At 55.7% G+C, this 21,768-nt stretch overlaps 7 protein-coding genes across 7 annotated transcripts; 5 read left to right on the top strand and 2 right to left on the bottom strand.

Annotated features, from left to right (window-relative positions):
* Nucleotides 1–759: 759 nt before the first annotated feature.
* C8A04DRAFT_39247 (uncharacterized protein) lies at nt 760–1,805 on the top strand (the record flags this gene model as incomplete). The annotated part of the gene is made up of 3 exons (XM_062784514.1): nt 760–815; nt 933–1,557; nt 1,593–1,805. The coding sequence occupies 3 exons, from the start codon at nt 760–762 to the stop codon at nt 1,803–1,805; spliced, it is 894 nt and encodes a 297-aa protein (XP_062634582.1).
* Nucleotides 1,806–2,451: 646 nt separating this feature from the next.
* C8A04DRAFT_39246 (uncharacterized protein) lies at nt 2,452–5,285 on the bottom strand (the record flags this gene model as incomplete). Its single annotated transcript, XM_062784513.1, has 7 exons — nt 2,452–3,247; nt 3,307–3,733; nt 3,785–3,830; nt 3,886–3,952; nt 4,015–4,138; nt 4,198–5,008; nt 5,112–5,285. 7 exons carry the CDS (start codon nt 5,283–5,285, stop codon nt 2,452–2,454), a joined length of 2,445 nt encoding a protein of 814 aa, XP_062634581.1.
* A 3,033-nt stretch (nt 5,286–8,318) lies between these two features.
* Nucleotides 8,319–10,048, top strand: C8A04DRAFT_14234 (erythromycin esterase type II; the record flags this gene model as incomplete). Its single annotated transcript, XM_062778017.1, has 4 exons — nt 8,319–8,757; nt 8,842–8,961; nt 9,016–9,327; nt 9,408–10,048. The coding sequence occupies 4 exons, from the start codon at nt 8,319–8,321 to the stop codon at nt 10,046–10,048; spliced, it is 1,512 nt and encodes a 503-aa protein (XP_062634580.1).
* A 180-nt stretch (nt 10,049–10,228) lies between these two features.
* C8A04DRAFT_39244 (uncharacterized protein) lies at nt 10,229–11,296 on the bottom strand (the record flags this gene model as incomplete). Its single annotated transcript, XM_062784512.1, has 1 exon — nt 10,229–11,296. One exon carries the CDS (start codon nt 11,294–11,296, stop codon nt 10,229–10,231), a length of 1,068 nt encoding a protein of 355 aa, XP_062634579.1.
* Nucleotides 11,297–12,264: 968 nt separating this feature from the next.
* Nucleotides 12,265–14,127, top strand: C8A04DRAFT_14253 (kinase-like domain-containing protein; the record flags this gene model as incomplete). Its single annotated transcript, XM_062778025.1, has 2 exons — nt 12,265–13,422; nt 13,504–14,127. 2 exons carry the CDS (start codon nt 12,265–12,267, stop codon nt 14,125–14,127), a joined length of 1,782 nt encoding a protein of 593 aa, XP_062634578.1.
* Nucleotides 14,128–14,644: 517 nt separating this feature from the next.
* On the top strand, nt 14,645–15,194 carry C8A04DRAFT_14261 (Conidiation protein 6-domain-containing protein; the record flags this gene model as incomplete). The annotated part of the gene is made up of 3 exons (XM_062778026.1): nt 14,645–14,817; nt 14,902–15,018; nt 15,095–15,194. 3 exons carry the CDS (start codon nt 14,645–14,647, stop codon nt 15,192–15,194), a joined length of 390 nt encoding a protein of 129 aa, XP_062634577.1.
* Nucleotides 15,195–18,888: 3,694 nt separating this feature from the next.
* Nucleotides 18,889–20,438, top strand: C8A04DRAFT_31178 (uncharacterized protein; the record flags this gene model as incomplete). Its single annotated transcript, XM_062781668.1, has 3 exons — nt 18,889–19,149; nt 19,269–19,382; nt 19,707–20,438. 3 exons carry the CDS (start codon nt 18,889–18,891, stop codon nt 20,436–20,438), a joined length of 1,107 nt encoding a protein of 368 aa, XP_062634576.1.
* Between the last annotated feature and the right edge of the window lie 1,330 nt (nt 20,439–21,768).

Below are 21,768 nucleotides of genomic sequence, written 5' to 3'. Positions count from 1 at the left end.
TCCTTTGTCTTTTGTTGCGTGCTTTGGGATCTTTGCCTAGTTTGGATGGGTAAGATGTGAAGGAGGAGTGTACAGACAGATATCCCTGGCTTGGCTATTTCTTTTGTTCTTCGAGTTACTGCATTGCGATGGCGGGCTGGATGGGAGGTTGGGGGATATCAGTAGATGGTTGGGTCGGCGGTGTTTTGCTTGGGGCGTTGCGTTTGGAAATTCGTAGTTCAGGGGTTTATTAGAGGGATGGACGTTTATGTTTTGCTGAGAGGACGGGGCGCTCACACGGGTGTTCTTGGCTATTATTTATTAGTTGCGTTGATTTGAGCCAATACCGAAATTGTTATTTTCTTGTGATCCACGTTTGATTCCTGCTTTTCGCTGGTTAGGTGTCAATTATCAGTATTGCAGTAAGGTCACGTCAAGTATGAATGGTCTTGAGACCCGACTTGACGCTCCTTGTCACCATTGACTTCCTTCTTCAACCAACACCACACTAGTTGGGCCTAAGTTTGCCGGGGTGTCGCAGGAGAGAAACCACCGAATCACATCGATCCAACCGATGTAGTGTTGTTGGTTGGAACATTCCCCCTTGATTCTGCGTCGGCAAACTCCCAACCAGCCCATCTTTCAATCCTCATCATCTCCCGCTTGGCACATCCACTCCGTATTTCTCACCCACACTCGACGGCACATCCCATTGAGGACCACACATCAACGTCCCTCCATCCTGAATATCACGACGTACCTCGATCCCAAATATCCACCATGCTCTCCGACAGAGACGGCTCCTTCAGCCGGGAAGTCCTCCGCCTCCGCGCCGAGTACCAAGCCCGGCGCCAGGCCTCCAACCTCTGCCCCCCGGTAGGCCAATCCGTCCTCGACATGGAACTCACCCACGGCTCACCACCCACCACCAGCATCTAATACGAAGACGGCAGTACCCCCCTCGGCCGCTACGTCCGCCTCTTCGACATCCCCGGTACCCTCTCCGGCGACATCCTCCGCCTCAACCGCAATTTCCCTCCTTCCTGCCTACCCACCGGCCACTTCGAAATAGAAGGTGATACCATCCGGCCCCTGGGGGAAGACACCTGCCCCGACCCCCCGGAGCCCTTAGAAGACGACTCGGAAGATACCACCGACCTGATCCGCCTCCTCCCCCTGATCTCCAACCTCGACCCCACCAAACACTTCATAAAAAAACCAAAATACCGCTCCGAAATCACCAACCTCCTCCGTCTCCAAGGCGGTTCCTGTCCTGGTACTAGATGCTCCCCCCACATCATCCACCTCGGCGCGTCCGCAACAGGTGACCCCGTCTTCCAAAAGCTCGCCACCCGCGGCCTTACGCTTGCCCGCGCCTCGGCCCTGGCTACGTATAAGCGCTGGCTGCTGGGTCTACTCGACGCCCTGGCTGTGTTGCACGCCGCGGGGATTGTACACCGCGATTTGCGCGTCGACAACCTGCTCTTTGCCCGAGATGGTTCGGAGGACGAAGAGGAGGGCGAAGGAGGAGAGACAAGGCTGGTGGTGTGTGACCTAGAAGGACGCTGGGGACAGAGGGTTGCGCCTGAGGTGAAGTGGGAAGGGGGTTGGAGGATTCCGGGTGGAGTGAGATGTCGGATGTGTATAATGTGGCTGGGTGTATCAAGGGGATGGTGTATGCTAATGCGCCGCTTACGCCGCAGGTGGAGTGGCCTGTTCCGGAGCCGTTGGACCGGGTGGTGGAGGCGTGTATGCGGGAGGTGCCGGGGGAGAGGCCGACGGTGGGGGAGTTGAGGGAGATGGTGGAGGCTATTCAGGTTGATTGAATGATGCGGACACTGTTTTCCTAATGATAAGGGTATAGTCAACAGTGACAATAGGATAAAAATATACTAGGTACTTATCCCGATGTTGGTGGCTCAATATTGAATCTATGTGCTATCTAAGGCGGATTGGTTCCTTCTAGTTCTTACCGTGGCTGGTCGGGCGAGTAATTAATTACTTCTCTACTAAAACTAATACATATCATTACCACCACACTGAACACAAACGTTAATTAGACCTATCTCAACTCCAAACTCCACTCACTCACTCATACCAAGTTACGCTGTCACAGTATAATGAAAAAAGGCCTTTCACTTGCTGTAGCAACAAACATTTATCTACTGCGAAGAAGGCTATAAATTATCTCCCGGGAGATCTAACACTTCGAATTGTTCTTCAACTTCTTAGAATATAGCACGAACCGATAGAGAAAATAGCACGGATATAACGACAGGAATAAGAAAAAAGATCCCAATCGATCATTCGCAGATACCCACCCATCCAGCGAGAAGACATATCAAACCCAAAATCTTAACAAAAAAACACAAAGGCCGCTCCCTCAAACGCCGTCGACTCCTTTCCCAACCGAATCTCCCAATTACCCAATCCCAACCCTCACACCCACCAACAACCCCTTACACCCTGCCTTCACTCAACAACATCCACCTCGTCCAAGTCCTCCGCCAGCGTCCACCCATTCGGAGCCTCACTATCCAAGAAACAGCTCTCACCCACCACCTCGCCGTCGTGCAGCATGCCCATGCCGTCCGTGTCCCACCGAAACGGCGTGGCCTTGCCAAAGTCCCAGTCCATGTTATCCAACAGGCGGGTGCGGTCGTTATCGGCGGCCACGACGCTGGCGGCAGTGGAGTGGGTGTCAGTGGGCGAGGAGGCGATGGTGAGGCCCTCGGTGGCGGAAGGCGAGGCAGCGCTGGTGGGCGAGGCGGTGATTGCGGGGAAGGTCCCGGCTGCCTCCGGGTTGCCGGCAGTGGTGCTGGCTAAGAGGAGGTCCGCAGCGGATGCGCTGGTGAGGTTGGAGGTATCGCTCCAGGGCTTGCACAGGGCGAAGAGGAGCGAGAACGAGAGTTGGAACAGCGCGTTGTTGGCCATGGAGGGTGGTGGGAGCGCAAACATGTACGACACGGGATGCGGTTCGGCGGGGACCTCGTCTTGAGTTTGGTCTGGGTGGGGTGGGACCCAATCTTCGATGTGGGCGAGGTGCAGCTGGGGGGAGTGGCCGGATGTGAGGAGGCTGTCGTAGATGCCGGTGAGGCGCACGCGGAAACGCAGGGCCACGGGGTCCACGGCACCGCAAAAGCCGAGCACGTCGAGACACTGCCGGGCCAGCTTCAGATCGTCGGCCCATGAAGAGGGCGGGAAGCCCTGCGCCTGTCGTTGTGCTACGGAATGCAGTAAGACCACGCACGCGGTGTGCGTTTGGAAGCTGGGGGAGTTAGTAAGGAAAAACAAACACAAGTATCACGAGGCAGTACAGTAACGTACATAACAATCCAGCAGCGGCGGAACACGCCCTGGTCCTCCAGAAGCAGGCTCACGATGCGCGCCGTGTCCCGCGCAGAGGTGATGCCTTGCTCGACGAGGCTGAGCATCGTGGGTTCCTTGCTTGCGGCGGCAAGCCCGACGCCAGTGCGTTGCAGCCGGACACAGTGTGCCGCAATCCGGCGGTACACCAGCATGAAAGCGCCGTGGTAGAGCAGGTGGAGGTAGTAGATGGACCAGCGGACCAGTGGGGGCCAGTCGTAGCGGAACAAGCTGCTGAGCTGCATGGTGTCCGGCAGCTGGCCGTGCCAGTCCTGGAGCTCCCGGATGACGCCGTCGAGTCCGAGAGTCGTGAGCTCTTCAACCGCAAGGTGGTTGCGCAGGATCCCGGCCTCGAGAAGCGTCAACTTGGTCATCTCTGCCTGAACGACTGCGCGACATTAGTATGTGTGTTGAGGAAGGAAACACGAACGGGACATACGCTCGCCTATCTCGGCACTGTAGCTGTCATGGTCTTGTTCCGCTATCTAAATTCCGGTCAGCATCACAAACTGACAACCATACCCTGCGGGGCATACGCACTGGGAGGAGTTTGGCAAATTCAGTGTCATCGGCGCCGGAAATGTAGCCGAGAGTGGAAGACAGCCAACTGAGAATTGTTAGTTCAGCGGAAGCGGAACATGTATGAGGGGCCAGGTGTTTTGTACTCACCTCGAAAAGAACAGCAACGCTCGCCAAGTCCGCCTAAAATCGATCCACTCCTCAGCCGATACCATGGAAGGATGGCACACCCCCGTGCTCGAGCTCTGCCGCTTCGACATGCTCAACCCAACCTCTGCAGGCTCGATTAGCATATGCGGACGAGAGAGAAAACAGACAAAAAAAGATACGTACCAACATAGGCCAGCGCTACAGTCGCCTTGTCCAAAATGTTGTACAAGGCAAACAGCGTGCACACCTTGATAGTGTCGAGGGGCCGCTCCTCCATAACCTCGGAAAAGAACCGGCGGCTGACTTCGTGGAAGGTCTTTTCTAGCCCCTTTTGGAAATCGTTAGGGTTGTACTGGATACCCACAGCCGCGACGGCATGTAGGCAGCAGATGGCGAGCTTCTGCGAAGTGTCGGGCTTGCCGTCGACGCCAAAGACGGTCTTGTAGTAAGCTTCCATCTGCTGGGGCGAGTAAATGTGGAAGAGGCGGCCACACGAGCTGAAGAAGCTCTCGACGCCAGCCCAGGTCGTCTTGGCGTTGGGCAGCGGCAGGTCCATGTGAAGCAGCTCGGCAAGATCGTCGGTTATGGGATGCTGGGCGCTACGCGGCGAAGACCCAGCGATGATGGACCCATCATCGGAGACGGAAGTAGCCCCCGTCGCGCCGCTGGTGCCCGAGGAAGCCGGCGAAGGTGCTGAAGAGCGGCTGGGGAACGAAGACTCGGATGAGGCGACCGAGGCCGGGATAGTCGTGGGCGCCGGAGAGCGAGACTCCGAGGCGGTGCCGAGAACGGAGTCGTTGGCCGAAGCCCGGAGGCGCTGCAATAAGCGCTCGGCTTCAGCGTCGGGCATCGATCGGAGGTCCCCGACCAACTTCTCAAGCTCTTCGAGGCGGGTCCTTAGCGCGGCCTGCCGAGACTGGCCGGCTTCACCGTCATAGCCACAGGCCGAGCCCCTCGTGGTGCATCCACCGCATCTCGGGCGTACACCATCGCACTTCATTCACATGTTAACAATCTTGTCATGTTGTCGGGATGTCATAAGAGGCGCCTGGGCAAGGTCGTCGGGAGGACCATTTACAGGGGGGGCTGAGGCTCACCTTGGCCTTGTTACGGCGGCACGTATGACACGCCTGGGTTACCGCTTTGAGCCGTTTCGTGAGACCCTTTGCGCTGAGCCGGCCACCACCGGGCCCCGAGGAGTTAGAGGGCGCGCCCGATCTTTGGGCCCGGATGGGCGCAGGCTGGATCTGGCGATACGATGGTGGGCCCATGCTAAGTGAGCTGCAAGATAAGGACAGCGTTGAGCTACTGCGTAGACGTCTGGGCGTTTGATGAGACGAGTTTGGTGCGGTGAGAGGTGTAAAGCGTGCGATGCGCAAGCGGTGAAAGAATACGAGTGCGCTGCGGAAGTCGGTTGTGGAAGTTGCTTGGTTTTGTGCTGGGTGTTTCGCCTTCGATGCTCGCTCCACGAATAAGACGCTCACGATCAATCGGCCTACTTGCAGAAGCAGAGATCCTCCACGCAAGTCGTCCCTACTTCGTTCCTTCGTGGGGTCGTTGTTGTTCGAGAACACCAGGTGGACCGTGGCCTGGACGCGGGGATGGGGGTTTTGCACACGGAGACCCAAGTCACAACAGGTCAGGGAGGCGAATCCCTCTTATTGGAGGGGGGATGATGGCTGCCGGTCCCACGGGGCCGGTTTGGAGAGATGATGGAATCTTGGGACGGCCTGTCGGGGGTGCCGGGGGGCGTGGCGCAGACAGGGCGGGCACGGAATTGGATTTTCGAGGGGGAAAAAAGCAAGAAACCGACTCGCTTGGGGGTCGACAAGTGAAATGCCAGATTTTGACGGGGTTTTCTCCCGAGCGAGCCAGACGCAGGGCAGCATGGGCAGCACGCCAGACCGGAGCTCAACTTCCCACTCGACTACCAGACACTGCAGGAGCCACCCTTCCAGTTCCACTCCAGGGTCGCCGGGCCAGGGTCCTCGAGGGGTGCTCCTTCTGATTCCAAGCCTAACCGGACTCGGGCCAATCACAGGCCTTCCCATGTGGGTGCGGCCCCGGTCCTAGGGCAGCTCTCCCGCGCGCCAGTGGCCACCAGACCCCGCCCTTTTGAGCGTTTTCAGCTGCGATGCCCCACGAGCTCGCTGATTGAAGGTTTCCCCAACTCCCAATGAGCCAAAGGGGAAAGGAACCGCGGATAGGTGAAAGATAACCAGTCAAAATGGACATCAAATGCACGGCATCGGGGCCGCAGTCCCCCACCGCGATGCGATCTGGAATGCCATTTTCTTTTCAGGATCCATGAGTCTCACCAGGGGAAACTTCGCGCGACGGGGAACGGTTTTGTTCGAATGGCTGCCCACTTGCCACTATCGGATTCCCGCATCAATGCCCTGTGAATGCAACACCGCACCGGAGCAACACATTTGATCCCAGTTGGGTGGGTGGCCAAGGAATTCCCCAAACAGACCGCAGTGCCTGCATGAGGTGCAGCCCAAGCCTCCCCTGCGACCCTTCGGTGCCGAGGACGCCAAGCTCACAACGGCGCAAGCTCCGGCTTCTCATTTTGGCGACAACCCCTGGATAACCACGTCGTCAGCCATCCATAAACATTATGCAACTCACACTTCCTATCGCCGAAGCTTTGAAAAACTCAAAGATCAGAGGTTTGGCGTCACGCGGGCAGGGCCCGGGGTCGAATTTACCAACGGGCGTCCGTCGGGCCCCGCATTTCCAGCGCCGACAGCTCTGATCACCATCACTAATCATTCCTTTCGCGATAAGGTACAGCGACCGTCTCATCGTCCCCATCCCTAACGCTAACATCAACGCTAATATTATTCTCATCATCCCCGTGTCGAGCCGGACTCCTACTGACTGTCAAGCAAGAATAAACCCGCGCTCACAATTGATACTCGCAGTCAACCAGATGCGATCGAGTAATCACTAGGCAAAGTTCAGACCATCCGGGACGGCACACATTAAGGCCCGGGAAGGTTAATTGTGGCGATGGTGGTGTTCACCGGGTGGTGCTGATGCTGCTAGCTGCGTGATGCGGATGACTGTAGCTAGGTTATCTGCAAGCTGATGATAGAAGGAGAGTTGATCTGGCGATGACTCGGTTAGGTGACAGTCATTTGCGGTATGGAAACGGCCTGGGTTGTGGCGAGGGAGGTGAGTTTGGGTAATTAGGTACAGTTTACGATTCGTGTTAGTCGGTAGGTCGGAACTACCTGTACATTCTACTAGTATACCAAACCTCACCCATTTCCATTCTATCGATCACTTGGGCGCTGGCCCATCGGCGTTAAGGACATCCCCCTTAGTCTAAGTCGTGAACTCCCAACGTCACAATCAATCGGAAAATTGATACAATATTCGAACCCAACTGCCAAAATCCCCTTTCTCGGTGTTCGCTGTGTTCATGCCGGCATTCGGGGTAGCCGTTGACATGAAGTCCTGCAGCGAGGCTATGCCCCCCTGCTCTCCCATCTCGTAGCACGATGATGTCATAGCACATGGCTAACTGCAGGACACACGATAGTTATGCTTCGGCTTGCCCGATATAGGTGACACTGCCGCAGATGGGGACAGTAATAACTTTAATTTTCTTGCATGTTAACATGGAACGACGGCCTCATTTCAGGTTTCAGTCACCGTCATTGTTTACTTCTTGATAACTCGTCATCCAGGGCACCCGAACACTTGGGAAGCAGGCTGAATATGATTTGCGGCTACTTATCTGAAGGTCATGGCTAGCAGGTAGGTTATCGGCGACAATACGATAACACTTATCACGAGTTGATCTTCGCGTCCAGACATAGACTATCATATAATTATCAACCCACAAAATGAAACTCATTTTAACACCAAAAACATCGCCGCCCAGTGCGATCTCGATCGTCGCACCGTCCCAGCTCTTGACGTCAAACGGTCCAATCGATTCGATGCTCGTCGAGGCTTGTCGTCATGTTGACGACTTGCCGGGGCGGCTTCGAGTCGGGCCGTAGGTGGTGACAGTATTCTCATGCACAGACTAATTAATTAGCATGCCTCGAGGCGTAAAAGTGCCACTTGGCGATATGAGGGGGCGCTTTTCCTACGATATCACGGCATTTTCGCCGAGATTTTGCTCGACAACCCTAACTAAGCTAGTTCTACACCCAGCTCGATATCGTCTGCCACAATATCAACATCAACAGTGTCGTCAACAACAAAATCAGCACCAACAATATCACCACCCACGATACCAACCCCCCCAAAACCAACACCCACACTACTTACACACCACCCCAACCATGCCTTTCCGCCGTCGCCCATCATCCACCACACAACTCCACGGACGACAACCCCCCAAAATCGACCCAGCCATCCCCCTCCTCCGCGCAAACCTCACCCCTTTACCCCCCCTCTCCTCAACCGCCAGTCCCGCACTAATCAACTTCCTCACCACCCTCCTCTCCTCTTCCCCTTCGTCCGCTTCCACCAGCAACGACACCCCACCCCCCTCACCAACCTGCACCCCCAAAATCGTCCTCATAGGCGACGCCTCCCACGGCACCTCCGAATTCTACACCGCCCGCGCCCAGCTCACCCAACACCTCATCACCCACCACGGTTTCACCATCGTGGCTGTCGAGGCCGACTGGCCCGACGCTGAGGCCGTAGATCGGTATGTGCGGCGGCGGCCGGCTGCGCCAGGACAGAGGCGGAGAAATATTAATACCAAACCGGAGGGTGTCATGACGAGGGCGAGGGAGAAAAGGGAGAAGGGCCGTGGCGGGGGGGAAGAAAGGAATGGCCGCGGAGCGTCCTACGGAGGGGAAAAGGGGGAACCGGAGGTTTTCGGCCGGTTTCCGACGTGGATGTGGCGGAATCAGGAGGTACAGGGGTTTGTGGAGTGGTTGAGGGGGTGGAATGAAGCGAATCGGTCTGGTGGTAGTAGTACAAATAATACGGAAAAGGAGAGCGAGCCAGAAGAAGAGAGGGCGCAAGAAGAGAGCGTCGGGTTCTACGGCCTGGACCTCTACTCGTTGGGGGCGTCGATGAAAGCGGTGATTGCGTACCTGGAGCAGGTCGACGGGAAGATGGCGGAGCGGGCGCGGGAGCGGTATGGTCGGTTGATGGTGTGGGCGGAGGATCCGCATCGGTATGGGTTGGAAGCCCTGACGGAGGGGTTTCGGGGGTGTGAGAAGGATGTGATGAGGGTGTTGAGGGATTTGCTGGGGAAGAGGCTGGAGTATGCGGCGAAGGGGCGCGAGGGGGAGGAGTTTCATGGGGGAGAGCAGAATGCGACGTTGGTGAAAGGTGAGCTTCCTTATTCATTGTCTCTTTTTTACTCTTCTTTTTGCGGGGGGTTTAGAGAAGATGCTAAGCAAAGCCACAAGACGCCGAACAGTACTACCGAGCCATGTACTACGACCGCGACGAGTCCTGGAACCTGCGCGACCGACACATGTTCGAGACCCTCATGCGCATCCTCAAGCACCGCAGCAGTGATAGATCCCCTCCAAAGGCGGTCATCTGGGCTCACAATAGCCACATCGGCGACGCCCGCGCTAGCAGCATGAGCTGGGCCCGCGGCGAGCTCAACATCGGCCAGCTTTGCCGCGAGATGTTTGGCCGCGACCAAGTCCTGGCCATCGGCTGCTGCGGACACACCGGTACCGTCGCCGCCGCCCACCGCTGGGACAGCGACATGCAGATCATGCAGGTCCAGCCTGGTCTTCCGGACAGTTACGAGGCGTTGATGCATGCGACCGGGGTGCCGAACTTTGCGTTGGAGTTGCGGGAGGGACGGTGTGATCCGAGCCTGCGGAGGGAGCTGATGAAGAAAAGATTGGAGCGGTTCATCGGGGTGATTTATGCACCGCACGCCGAGAGGCAGTCGCACTATTCGTCCACGGTGCTGCCAGAGCAGCTGGACGCGCTGTTGTGGTTTGACCAGACCAGGCATGTGGGTGCCCTTGAGGTGCACCAGCCACATGTCCCGCTGGAGTATGACGAGACGTGGCCGTTTGGGTTGTAAGTTGTAACCGGGTCCAGTACACAGTACTTTAGAATAGAGTCCCTAGCAGCAGGCTTAATGGGATTTCACCAACAGCTTTCGGGCTCCGTTGTCTCACGGTGATAGTGATACTTTGCTCTCTCTCTGTCACCTGTTGCCTTTTACCAAATTCCCATGGTTCCCAACAGGCAATCTAACTCTTCATCCCACGTCTCGCCTCATTTGTTTCACCCGCAATGCATCGTCGACGCCAGGATCTTCCAACTCGTGAAATCCCCTCTTTCCCCTTGGTTTCGATTGTCCAACAGGGCCTTGCAAACAAGCATCGGCAGGTGGTGATTGGGCTCCTTCTCGCCGTGGCCTTGAACATTCCGGCGAGCGCGGTGACTGTGGTATGTCGACTTCTGCATCGCGAGGAGGATTTGGTGGTGTTTTCGGCGTGGTTTGGGACGTTGCGCATGAAGGGGGAGAATCGCTCGGGGACGGTGGCAAAGTAGAGTCCGTTAAAGACGCATCGAGGGGATGTGACATTTGAGAACTTTCCGGGCTTATATTCGCCGTCAGCTCTGGTATCTTCGAGGCCACCGTCCGTCCCGTTCGTGACCTCTCCTGTGGGTTACGCTGGGCCTCATGCGTAGCCCTTTCCGTTTGAGCCTGCGTGCCGCAGGACGGAAGTGGCAGCGGTAGCTCCAATGGTCCTGGCGAAGCCGGTACCTCGGTGATTGCAGGGCCTATACCGTGATCCATAAGATCCCAATCGTCGGAGACATGAATAAGGGGCGAATACATGTGGGGCCCCTCCTGTGTCCCGGTTTGAGATAAAGGTTCGACCTCGGGCTGTGGTTTATGCTCCCCAACTTGTTTCTCTCCCCACCCCCAAACAACACCACTGGCTAACTGGAGAAAGCTATCCAGACTCCCGGACCTCCCAGCTTTTTCCGCAGCATCCCACGCAGGCTCTGGTGACGAGGGGTTCGTATCGAATATTGCCGCGCGCAGGATCTTGTCCAAGACTCCCTCCAGTTCGGCTCGGCGAGCTTTGGATTTCTCGGCGAGGAGTTCTTCAAGATGGTTGCGATCCTTGGCTTCCCTCGCGGCGGCGAGAGCATCTGAAAAAAAGGCATCTTCGTCAAGTAGCGGAATGGTGATGGTGTTAAACCGGGGCCAGTAGTCTGCCCAGAGAGGTCTCGTGTCGCGGCATCCGACGTTGGCAAAGGTCCGCCATCGGGCATCCTTATCCCAGGTGTCGCTTGGGGGCGAGAAGGGCATTATGTCGGTGATATCAAAATGGGCCGAATAAGAAGAGGAAAGGACGGTGGTGCGTTCGTAGATGGATCGTGGTAGAAACCGGAGCTCGAGTTGCTGTTTGGAAGGTGCGAGGTGCGAAGGTCCCGAAAAGCTTCGGTGTCCACTTATTCTTGAGGGAGGCAAGGGGTCCCTGTTGCGCGGCCCGCTTCCTGGCATTTCCAGCCGGCGGCTCTCACGTACCCCACTCGCAAACCATGTCGACCAATCATGTAAGCTAGAAAACTATCTGGGCTCACCAAACGGCTTCCTCAACCAATCACATAGCGAAACAGGCAGGAGAAAGGTCCGAAGGGCAATGATTGTGCATTTTTGTTGTTGCACAACCGTTCTGCGACATTCGGAAGAGGAGCGAGGCTGCGTCAGGCCAGCCTTGCGCAGGTCAGGCAGCATCATGATCTTCCCCTCGTACCCCTCATACCAACCTTCTACACAACCCTTCAGTCCGTTCTCTCTACCTCTAGTGTGACGAAACACAATCGTCTGTTTTTATACTGTGACATCCAGCTCGTCACAATTACAAAATCCAAGCGACCCTCCTGAGGTAAGTTTTCCACCCAGACACTTACACTGTTACATGGCATGAATCTCTCATCCGATAACGGTAGCCGACGTTGCCCTTTATATTTTCCCAAGTCTAGATCTTTTTTCTATTTCTTTGTATTCTTCTTCTTCCTCTCTCTTTCGTTGCTTCTTTTTCGGGTTTACATCGTTATTGAATCTAATTACTTCGTGTACTCTCTTTACCACTCCAGTTCTCATTGTCTTATGAATATATTCTCGACCTTCTTTTTCCTAATTTTCATCGTTCCTTCCACCTTTTTTCTTTATTTTTTCTCTCCATCTTTCCTTCTTTCAAGATGGGGGTAGGATTGGTCTCCATGGTTCATCTTCATACTAACAGTGGCGTCTTCGGCCTATAACTAGGTACTATGTCCGGCTATACTTCTATTAGTTCTACACAACCTTTCACCGACTCGGCCGAAGTCCGTCGGCAGGCCGGAGTGACCTTGCCGATACCTCAGCAAGGAGAGGCGCCTCAACCTCCCGGGGAACAACCTCAGTTGATACCCACGACTTTGGCCTCCCACAACTCGCCGCTTGAAGAATTGGCTGGAGCTTTTGCCGACGCTTCGCTAGCCACGTTACCGGATGCCCGGCTGGCACTTGCTTGGCCCGCAAGTAATGCCCCGGACGGCCCGAATTCCGTCATCGTTCCCCTCACCAAGGACATCGCCGGTTGGAACACAGTTGGCGTGGTGCAACGGACCCAGGATGTGGATTTTGTCATTGACATTCCGTTCTGGTCCCAGAACAACTTCACCCTGGAACTGCAACGACGGCAGCTCAAGTGCCGGCTTTATTATGATCCCGTTAGCGACGATTGCCTTTTGGTTAATGAGTCTAGCGGCGGCATACACCTAACCCCCGTCCCTCCAACTGGGAATGATCGGCCAATTCTGGCCCGAGATGATCGCTACGTGGTTTCGCCTGGCGTGTGGAGAATATCGATCGCAGAAGGTACGGCCGCTCGTCAACACTTGCTTGACTTCTGCGTCCTCCGGCGGCAGTTCGTCGTGGATATTGCCGAAGCACCACCTACCACTTCGTGGTCAGCCAGGCGCTCCGCACCAGACGATGACGAGGCTTCAGGCAAACGGCGCCGAGTGGACGGTGATGTTTCTGAGATCCTGGTCGCCCCAGCTGCTGTTGACCAACAGGATCCGCCGGGCCCCGGTGCCATCGCCACGTCCACACCGCCATCGCCTGTGTTACGGCAAATCAGAAAGCCGGGCATAACGCTTTTGGACTTACAGGATGGGGAGGAAGCGATTGTGAGAACAATCCATTCCGCGGCGGGAACGGTGACGGCTCCAATAAGTACTCCCGGCCTAGAATCTTACCGCTTACGACGAGTTGGTGCGATTGCCATCAACCGCGCGTCGAGTGTATTTGCCAGCCAGCACTCGGAGTTATCCGAGCCAGTTGTGGCCAAAGTTATCAGGTACGAGGGCATGTCCTCCAACAATTTGACTAAGTGTGTCCGGAGATGGCGGATGGAAACGGAAATGCTAGAACGGTTACACCACGTAAGTAGGCATCCAAATGTTCAAGCAAATTGTGTACATATTAGGTGATTACCGCGTTTGCATCGCTCTAATACCACGCAGAGAAATATCGTCTCTCTTCGGGCAGTTGACGGTCGCATGTTTGCCGTCTACCTAGAACTTCTACCCTCCTCCCTTAACCGCGGTACGGAGTCACCGTTCCAACCCTCCGACGCACTCACTATCCTACGAGACCTGTCGTCCGCCCTTACTTATCTCCACACAGAACAACACCTCGCCCACAACGACATCAAACCTGCCAACATCACGTATTCGCGGCGGCGTGGTGCAGTTCTCATTGACTTTGAGATGGCAACCCCCGCCACGGGTGACGGGAAGTTGCCAGGAGGCAGCCATTGTTATATCCCTCCCGAGTTCCTCAAGAACCCGGCAAACCGTGGTGCATCTGGGGATATGTGGGCGTTGGGGATCACTCTGTTGTATGTGCTTAAGAAGTTCCCCCTACCAGACAAAACAGTCAAGGTTTGGCCAATCTTTGAGGCGTTCGACAAGACAAACACGGCGAGAGGACAGATGGTAGCCTGGCTCAATTCTGTAGCCGTTCACAAGGAGAGGCTAGATCGCACGGATCTAGTTGAGGGACTTGTATATCGGATGTTGGAAACAGAACCGGCCTCTAGAATCCGAGCCGACCAAGTTTTGGCTGCGTTGGAAAATGAAACCTAAACACGATAAACAAAAGAAAACACTGTTTAGGCTGTTCCTCCCAGGGGAAGACTAACTAACCTTAGCGTCGATCTTTCAATGGTATCCAGGTGGTTATAGTATTTTTGTTTAACATCTTGATTTACACTGCCGCTGGCTTGATTTATTCTTTTCAATCTTTTTTCACTTTTGTAGAAAAATGGGGTATCCAGGGACTTGGGCAGCCCGCCGCGTTTTTCACCACGGAAAGGCGGGGTGTACTGCTGGATGACAACTCAGGGGTATCCCAGACGGAGTTTAACATCTATCTTCGTGTCGTTAAGCAAGCGAGACTCTAGGCCGGTCTACATGATGGGATTACACGGCCCTACGTCATGGTCTCGTAGCGCAACCCCCAGCATCAGATGGGGTGTCAGGTATATCACGCGCCGAATCTTAGTTGTCTCCCACCTCTCTACTAACCAGCCAGCCTCCCTCTTTTCAAACTCACGAAACAAGCCAACAACAACAATCACCATCACACCACGACAACACAAAAATGGCCGAAGCACGAAACCGCGAGCGCGGCCTCAAAGCGGCCCTCCACAACCCGCACGTCTCCGAAGAAGCCAAGCAGCACGACCGCGAGCTGCTGGCCACCGAGTACGGCGAAACAATGCCCGCCGCCGCCGCCGCCGCCGCTCCCGAAGCAACCCTGCAGCCCAAACGACGGTCCTCAGCCAGCAAGAAGAGCGCGCCGGCTGCGACTGCCCCCGGCACCGGAGCCGGTGAGGGACACGTTCTTCGTGACGGTAGCACTACGGGAGGGGTGGAGAAGGGTGCTGGGGCGGCGTCGCGGAAGACGCGCAGGGCGTCGGTGGGCGAGCCTGGTGGTTTGCACCATGCCGTGGAGGATAAGGATAAGGGGAATGTGTACGTTTTCACTGGGACTGCAGTGTTGTGGCACACGTTGGAAGCCCCTGCGATGAGATACTAATACCTTTTTTAGAATCCGGGGTCTGAAAGCTGCACTTAAGAACCCGCATGTTTCGGACAAGGCCAAGGAAGAGGACCGGAAGAAATTGAGGGAGCTCGGCGAAGATGTGTGATGGACGACTATGTCATGAAGGTATAAAAGCGTAATATGAGAAACTTGTAATGTATCATAATCTATTTATGAAGTTCACTGACAGACAATCCACTCTCGTGTCCTTCTGGTTGTGTGCCGGGGCGCTTCGGAGAAGTGGGGCCGCTCAGCGCCGGCCTTGAACGGAGCATCTCCGGGTTTCTGAAGAATCTTCCTGAGACTGACGATATTGCCTTGGGGGAGAAAGAGCAGAGGCACTGCTCGTCCACGTGAGCTTCTAATGAATCATTACGGACCAAACAAATGACGAGAACATTGAGCTTCCCTCCAATTCCCTTCCCTCAAAAACCGCCCCAAGTCGACGGGCGAAGATGCTGTCATCCAAAAAGCGGCCCCACAATAAAAACGTCAGGACAACCCGGACAACCAACCCGGGCCACGCGTGGTGGTCGATCAACGGGGATGATATCACCAACTCTTTTCTCCAAACCGACCGTTAAAATGCCGGGATAGACCGTCTAGGGTTAAGAAAGGGTTTCCCGGGAAAGCGATCAAAGAAACGACTTGCAAAGCAACCATAGTATCACAACCCACCCACCATCCATGCATCGTTATTGAGGTTAATTACCTTATTTTATCACAATGCAACAAATCGACTTCTTCCATCTCTGGACTGAGCACGATCCCCCTTCAACCCCCGAGCCGGACCAACCCCTTTCCCAACCTCCACCGCCGCCTCCACCAACACCCTCGTCAGCATTACCCCCCACCACAGCAAGACCAGGCAGGGCAGAATCAAGAACGACTATTACCGAGGATACTTGGGTATCAACAACCACCCCGTCACGCCCGCGGCATACACATCCTCCTGACCTGCGTGGCGTGACCGGTCGTTCCCGGATGCCTGTACGGGGACAACAACAACGACAACAAGAACGATCGAAGCAGCATTCGCAGCAGCAACAGCAGCAGCAGACCACGACGAAACTACACTCATCATCGGCCCTCGCCCATTCTGCCCAGCTGTGTTTCGCTGCAATGGCCGGGAGGACACCTGTTGCTGAAATTGCTGGGGCCCATGCCGGGCACTAGACAGTTAGTACGTGATGGGGGAAGGAAAGCGTTGGGATTGACGCAATGGGGTATATTAAGAAACTTAGGTTATGATGTGAGTTATGGGGGATTGCCGGGGAGTAAGGGGGGTTGACGTTGGGGTTTCTGGAGTTAGAGTTTGGCGTTATTCGATCCGGTTCGTTGGGAGATGGAACGATATCAGGAGAGGGGGAAATGGCTTGACCGGAGCAGCGAAAAGAATCAGGAAGCGTGAGGAACGTCGGGAGATATGCAATGGGAGTGTATAGTCATTTGTGGAATACATATGCCGTGGTCGGGACTGCCGAATTCTGATTGCTCCGCTCTACCTTGCGCGACCCACCAGGCCTGGCCGGTCAGGTCCCGCGCTCGGACCACTATCTCGTACCTCGACTGGCGAGCCTAGGTACCGGCCCCTTCACTGATCAAGTCGTCAGGTTTTCATAAATACACCGCGCCCTCACTCGCCTGGTCATTTGCAACTTCCTCTTTTCAACTTCCTCCTACATCCCGGGTTCCAAGTTTTGCTCTGCTCGGCCAATGGGGACGCAGCGCATTCACCACGTGCAACACCGACGGTCCCATGCGCCGCCGCCCTGCCCCGGTTACCAACGCGCTCCCTCATCACCCGGCCGAGAACCCGACTCAGGGAGAGGGAGAGGGGACCGGCTGTTCTTCCTACCTGCCTCTCCTTTTTTTCCCCGCCCTCTTCTCCCTAATTTTGGCCCCGTACTCCAGCCAATGGTAAAGTCGCACTACATACTGGTTGTCACAGACAGGGGCATACCTACCGTGTGCGCCCTCATCATTCCAGCTGATTATCTACACCTTGCGATTCAGGAGTTCAGGAGGTTAGGGGAGGTAACGATCTCTAGCTTTCCCCGTCATGTTTCTCTTTCCTACTATATATCCAAGGCCGTACCCTGTTTTCAACGCAAGACTCTGTAACCCTCAGACGCTTATCCATTGAGCAGCCGTATACGTTAGATTTCTAAACGAGGACGAGAGCGAGAGCGAGAGCAGTCCTCACGCTGTGTGGGGGGGCGCTCCGCGCGTAGGGCTGCAGAGTGTGGCTCTGGCTCTTTGGTTAAGAAAGACAAGCATCACCAAGCCAGGAAAAGGGCGGTCATGCGGGCCCTAGGGAAGAACGTGACAGGGTGACGGCAGTAGCCGGTGGTCTGTTGGCGCGGGCCCGACGACGAAAATTCCGATTCATGCAGATGACCGGCGATATAGGACACGGCCTCAACTAGTAGAACACTATCTCTAGGACAGATTGGTCAGCGCAGCGTGCGTCGGTCATGCACCATACCCGGGCTGGCGCAGCGAGGAGTTACCGAGGAGTTACCGAAGGGGGGTTGGCTGGAGGGGGGAGGGCCTTAGCAGGTTGCCGACATTGAGCAACCATATGTATATATATGTGTACGTAGTAGGGGGAGGGGAGGGGATGGCTGCGCCCATTATCACCAGCTACTTCGCGCGGAGTATCGATAGATGGCGGAGGAATGGTGTGCTGATACGACGATGAGGCCTCGGTCGGGGGTGATCTACCCGGGAGAGCCCTTTGAGGGAAAGGCGCGGCGTAGGCCCAACTGTGGAGGGGACGAGGCGGACTGGACATGGCGTGGCCTCAGAGGTTCTGCGAGTGGCTCGCGGGGGCCGAGCCAACAAGGACGATGAGGCCTCGGTCAGGGGCGATCCAACCGGGAAGAGATCTTAAGGAGAGGTCACAATGTTTGCCGAACTGGGGAGGTCACGAGGCGGGCTCAATATGACGTGGCCTCTCCGGCTTAGCGGGCGGTTCGCGAGTCACGCCGCAGGAGCGAGATAGCACAGGGACGGGACTGTCGCGCGTATGAGGCAGCTCGGTGCCCCCTATTTCTTGCTGCTGGTGGCACCAGTAATGTGACAACAGGGATGAGGTGTAGGATGGAGGTTAGGGAGCGTCGCATGAGGAAGGGACGAGGCGAGTGCTGTATGATCCGAGCCTCCCTGCTGAGCTACTTTCTGGAGAGATACGGTGGATCGCGGTGTCGGGTCAGGGTTATGATTCGTGGCTCTGACAACATCCTGCGGAAGCTGCCTTTTCCGGTGTGAAGCAACGCCGTATGGTGGGCGATCCTTGTTGTCGTCGCATTGACAGCGAGACAGACGCGGCCTTCGGGAAGGCCGACGGTGCCAGGTTGTCTGCTGGTGCAGCCCCCGACAACGAAAAACCTGATTCTTGCAGATAACCGGCAATACGAGGACGCGGCCTCGACCAGCAGAACACACTCTCTGGGGCAGATTGGTCAGCGCGGCGTACCTCGACCATGCCCGGACCGAGGCGGCGAAGAGTTACCGAGGAGTCACAAAGAGGGGGGAAAAGGGGGAAGAGGGGGAAGAAGGACTTGGGCAGGTCGCCGACCTTGAGCGACCATACGGGTGGGTGGGTGGTAGCGCCCGCGATCACCGGCTGCTTCCCGAGGAGTATCGACAAATGCGGATATAATTATTTCGCTCGTTCCCCAGCACCCGGGAGTGCGAAGACGGCCAGCTTCCACACTAGATCCTTTCAGCACCGTTTTCCTTCCAGCCTCAACTATTATCCTGCAATTCAGTAGCACAATATTACTGGCAGTACTATGGCAACAGTCTGCCTTGATTACCAAAACTCTTACACTCGTCCTACTACGGCGGACCTTGAGCTTACAAGCCGCGGTCTTCTGGCTCAGAATCCCCCGTTTTCGGCCGTCTCCGGAAACCCTTTACATTTGCCACCTCCGCCGGAGCTGTATAACGCAGGTGGTTCACAGCTGGGTGGTACTAGGACACCGAAGAACGATGGGATCAAAATGTCCGCCGGTGACGAGTCCGACCACACACCCTTGACGAGGGCCGGCCTTGTAATAAACTCGATTCTAAGAGTGTGACTGGGACAGGTACGATCTTGAAGTTTTCTTCGATGACTGAGCTACGGTACTGGCACGCTTTAGCAGATTCATCACCTCCACTGCTACCGTAGGATATAGGCGGTCTACAGCCTAGTAGTACCAGGATTCCAGTGAACGACGTGATTGAAATCTCTATCGACGAAGAGTCTGACGACGACGCCCTCGGCTTACACCGCCGTAAAGACGTCTGTACGGGGAATTCTTGTTAACAGGGTCTCGGGTGTCCCCAGCACCCCAACCTCTCTACAAAAATATACCGCAAGTACTAGCTCACCAAAGAGTTAAGAGCCGAGGCAGACAGCCTACCCTACCGCCCGAATACTTTACCTGGTAGCTCCCTCAACACCCCCCAGAGTCTACATAGCACTGCCTCCAGCCTCAGGGTTGAAATACAGCAGTGGCCCGATAGCTGCCGCCATTCTCCGCCCAACGATCGTCGCTACAGCAATAATCAGACAAGCGATCTAGAACACTGTTATCCGCCGGTCCCAGGCGATATAGGAGAGTAGGATGAGGACGGTCCCGTCGTGCCGTCGCAAATTCAGGAAAGCCGGGCAAGCACACCATTGTTACGGGGCGACGAGAGCATCATCGATCTCGAGCTAGCAGATACCGAGCCACCCCTCCGGTCCCAGAGTCCACGGAGCGCGAGCTCCAATTGCGGGGTTGAAACACAGCAGACATTCGCCAGCCGCCCCCTCTCCCAGGGCCATGAGCACCAGGACGACAGCAGCCAAATGAGCGACCGAACACAACGTGATCCACTGGTGCCGGGCGACACAAAAAAGCAGGATGAAGAGGGCCGTACCGTCGTGTCGCCGCAAGCACAGGAGAGTGCGGCGGGCATACCGCGGTTGTCCCACGATGAGAGCAACAACGACTGTGAGCTGGCTGGTGCCGAGCAGTCCGTCCAGTCATCCATGCAGCCATCCGCCAGTCAAGCCCGGCCTATCCCTCAGCATCTTATCGGTCGTCGTCGACTTTGCGATGCCGATGATGGGAAGGACTCTTGTCCTACGGTAGACAGCGACGCCGAGCACAGCGAGAAGGATGATGTTGTCGGGCCGCCGTGCCGCAAGCGCCGCAAGGTGAGCACTGTGACCGTTGCAACCGGCAGAACGGCCTCTCAGCGGCAAACCCGTCCCGACTACGGTGACTCTTCATCGAGGGAGGCTCGGAGATCATCCTGGCGCCCGAAGCGCCAGGGTAAGCGCGGCGCTGCCCACCCGCTGTCGCCATAAGAGTCTACCTTGGAAAGCGACAGAACCGCCGCGATGTTCGAGGAATCGCCCCTTGGGAACGCGGTGTTTAAGCGCGTTACAATGGGCGGTTTGCCGCCCACTTCTATGGTGTAATCTACCTGGGACTTATGGCACCATGGGACGGAGAATCGAAGCTCCGTTTCCGCAGCCAAGATGCACCGTCCGGCGATACAAAGGAGCACGAGATACGTGAAGGACAAGGATATCACCGCGAACCGCAAGCCAGCTTCAAATGATACTAAGCTCAAGACCAACATATAGGAAGTCGATATATTACTTGGCAAATGGACGCGAGGGAGGATAACTTGGTACCTGGTGAGGTGGGCGGGGTTTGGAAACGAGTATAATATATGGGAGGAGTGGAAAGATATAGGTGCTGAGTTGGTGGCAGAGTATAAGGCGGGTTACGAAGGAAACGACTTTGCGATTCAGCGGTTACTCGGGAAACGGATCCGGTGTAGGAGGACCGAATACCTTATAGAATAGAAGGGGCTGAAGAGTAAGACAACGTAGGAGACGGAGGCTGATATAAGCCGTATCCGAATCGGGGAGTTTGAGATAAACCAATAGTATACGAACCACTACGCGTTGGAGAATTTTAATCGTCAAAACGTTATTCAAGTTCCACTAGAACCTGGGCATCCTGAAAGAGTCCCAGCTTCCCCTAAACTGAGACGCCTATGCCAGTACCGCAAGCAACCTACTCGTGTCTCTCGTCTGGGCAAACACTGCTTCGGCGTCTCTCCGTTGTCCAGCCAACATCTACAGCTGCTGCTGGTCCAAGATCCTGTCTGCCGATTCTTAGGAAGGCAGACAAGACAAGGACAGTGATCTCTTATTACCGCACGGAGAGTCCAAACTTCATATATCTGGTCCGGGCCAAGATATGTCCGTAATAGGCAGTCCCATCGTAGCCCCCCGTAGCCCTTACGGTCGCCATAGCCTTTACGGTCCGGTGTAGATTGTTAATCGTTATACGCTGCGAGGACAGCGATCATCGGCTGCTTTACGTGGAGTATCGATAAATGGTAGAGGGAGGGTAGGTCTGTAGGAGTGTGCCTTCTGGCCGAGACCGTGCCGGATACCTGCTTCGTCCATCAGGACTTCGTTTTCTTCCTGCCCCCTTAAGGTCTGGCAGCTTACTTCAATTTGGGTAGCGCAGTATCTGAAAGCTAGGCGATACAGACTGTCGACAGCAGACTGTTGGCGGAGATGGGTAGGAGTCCAAGGCCAGCGGGCTAGACGGATATGATTAAGCCGACAACGCCAATGGAAGGTCACCAGGAGATTTCGCCCTTTATATTTTCCC

This window comes from Dichotomopilus funicola (assembly GCF_033296635.1).
Source record: "Dichotomopilus funicola strain CBS 141.50 unplaced genomic scaffold C8A04scaffold_62, whole genome shotgun sequence".
Classification (NCBI taxonomy): domain Eukaryota; kingdom Fungi; phylum Ascomycota; class Sordariomycetes; order Sordariales; family Chaetomiaceae; genus Dichotomopilus; species Dichotomopilus funicola.
This window is presented reverse-complemented; position numbering and strand designations above follow the sequence as displayed.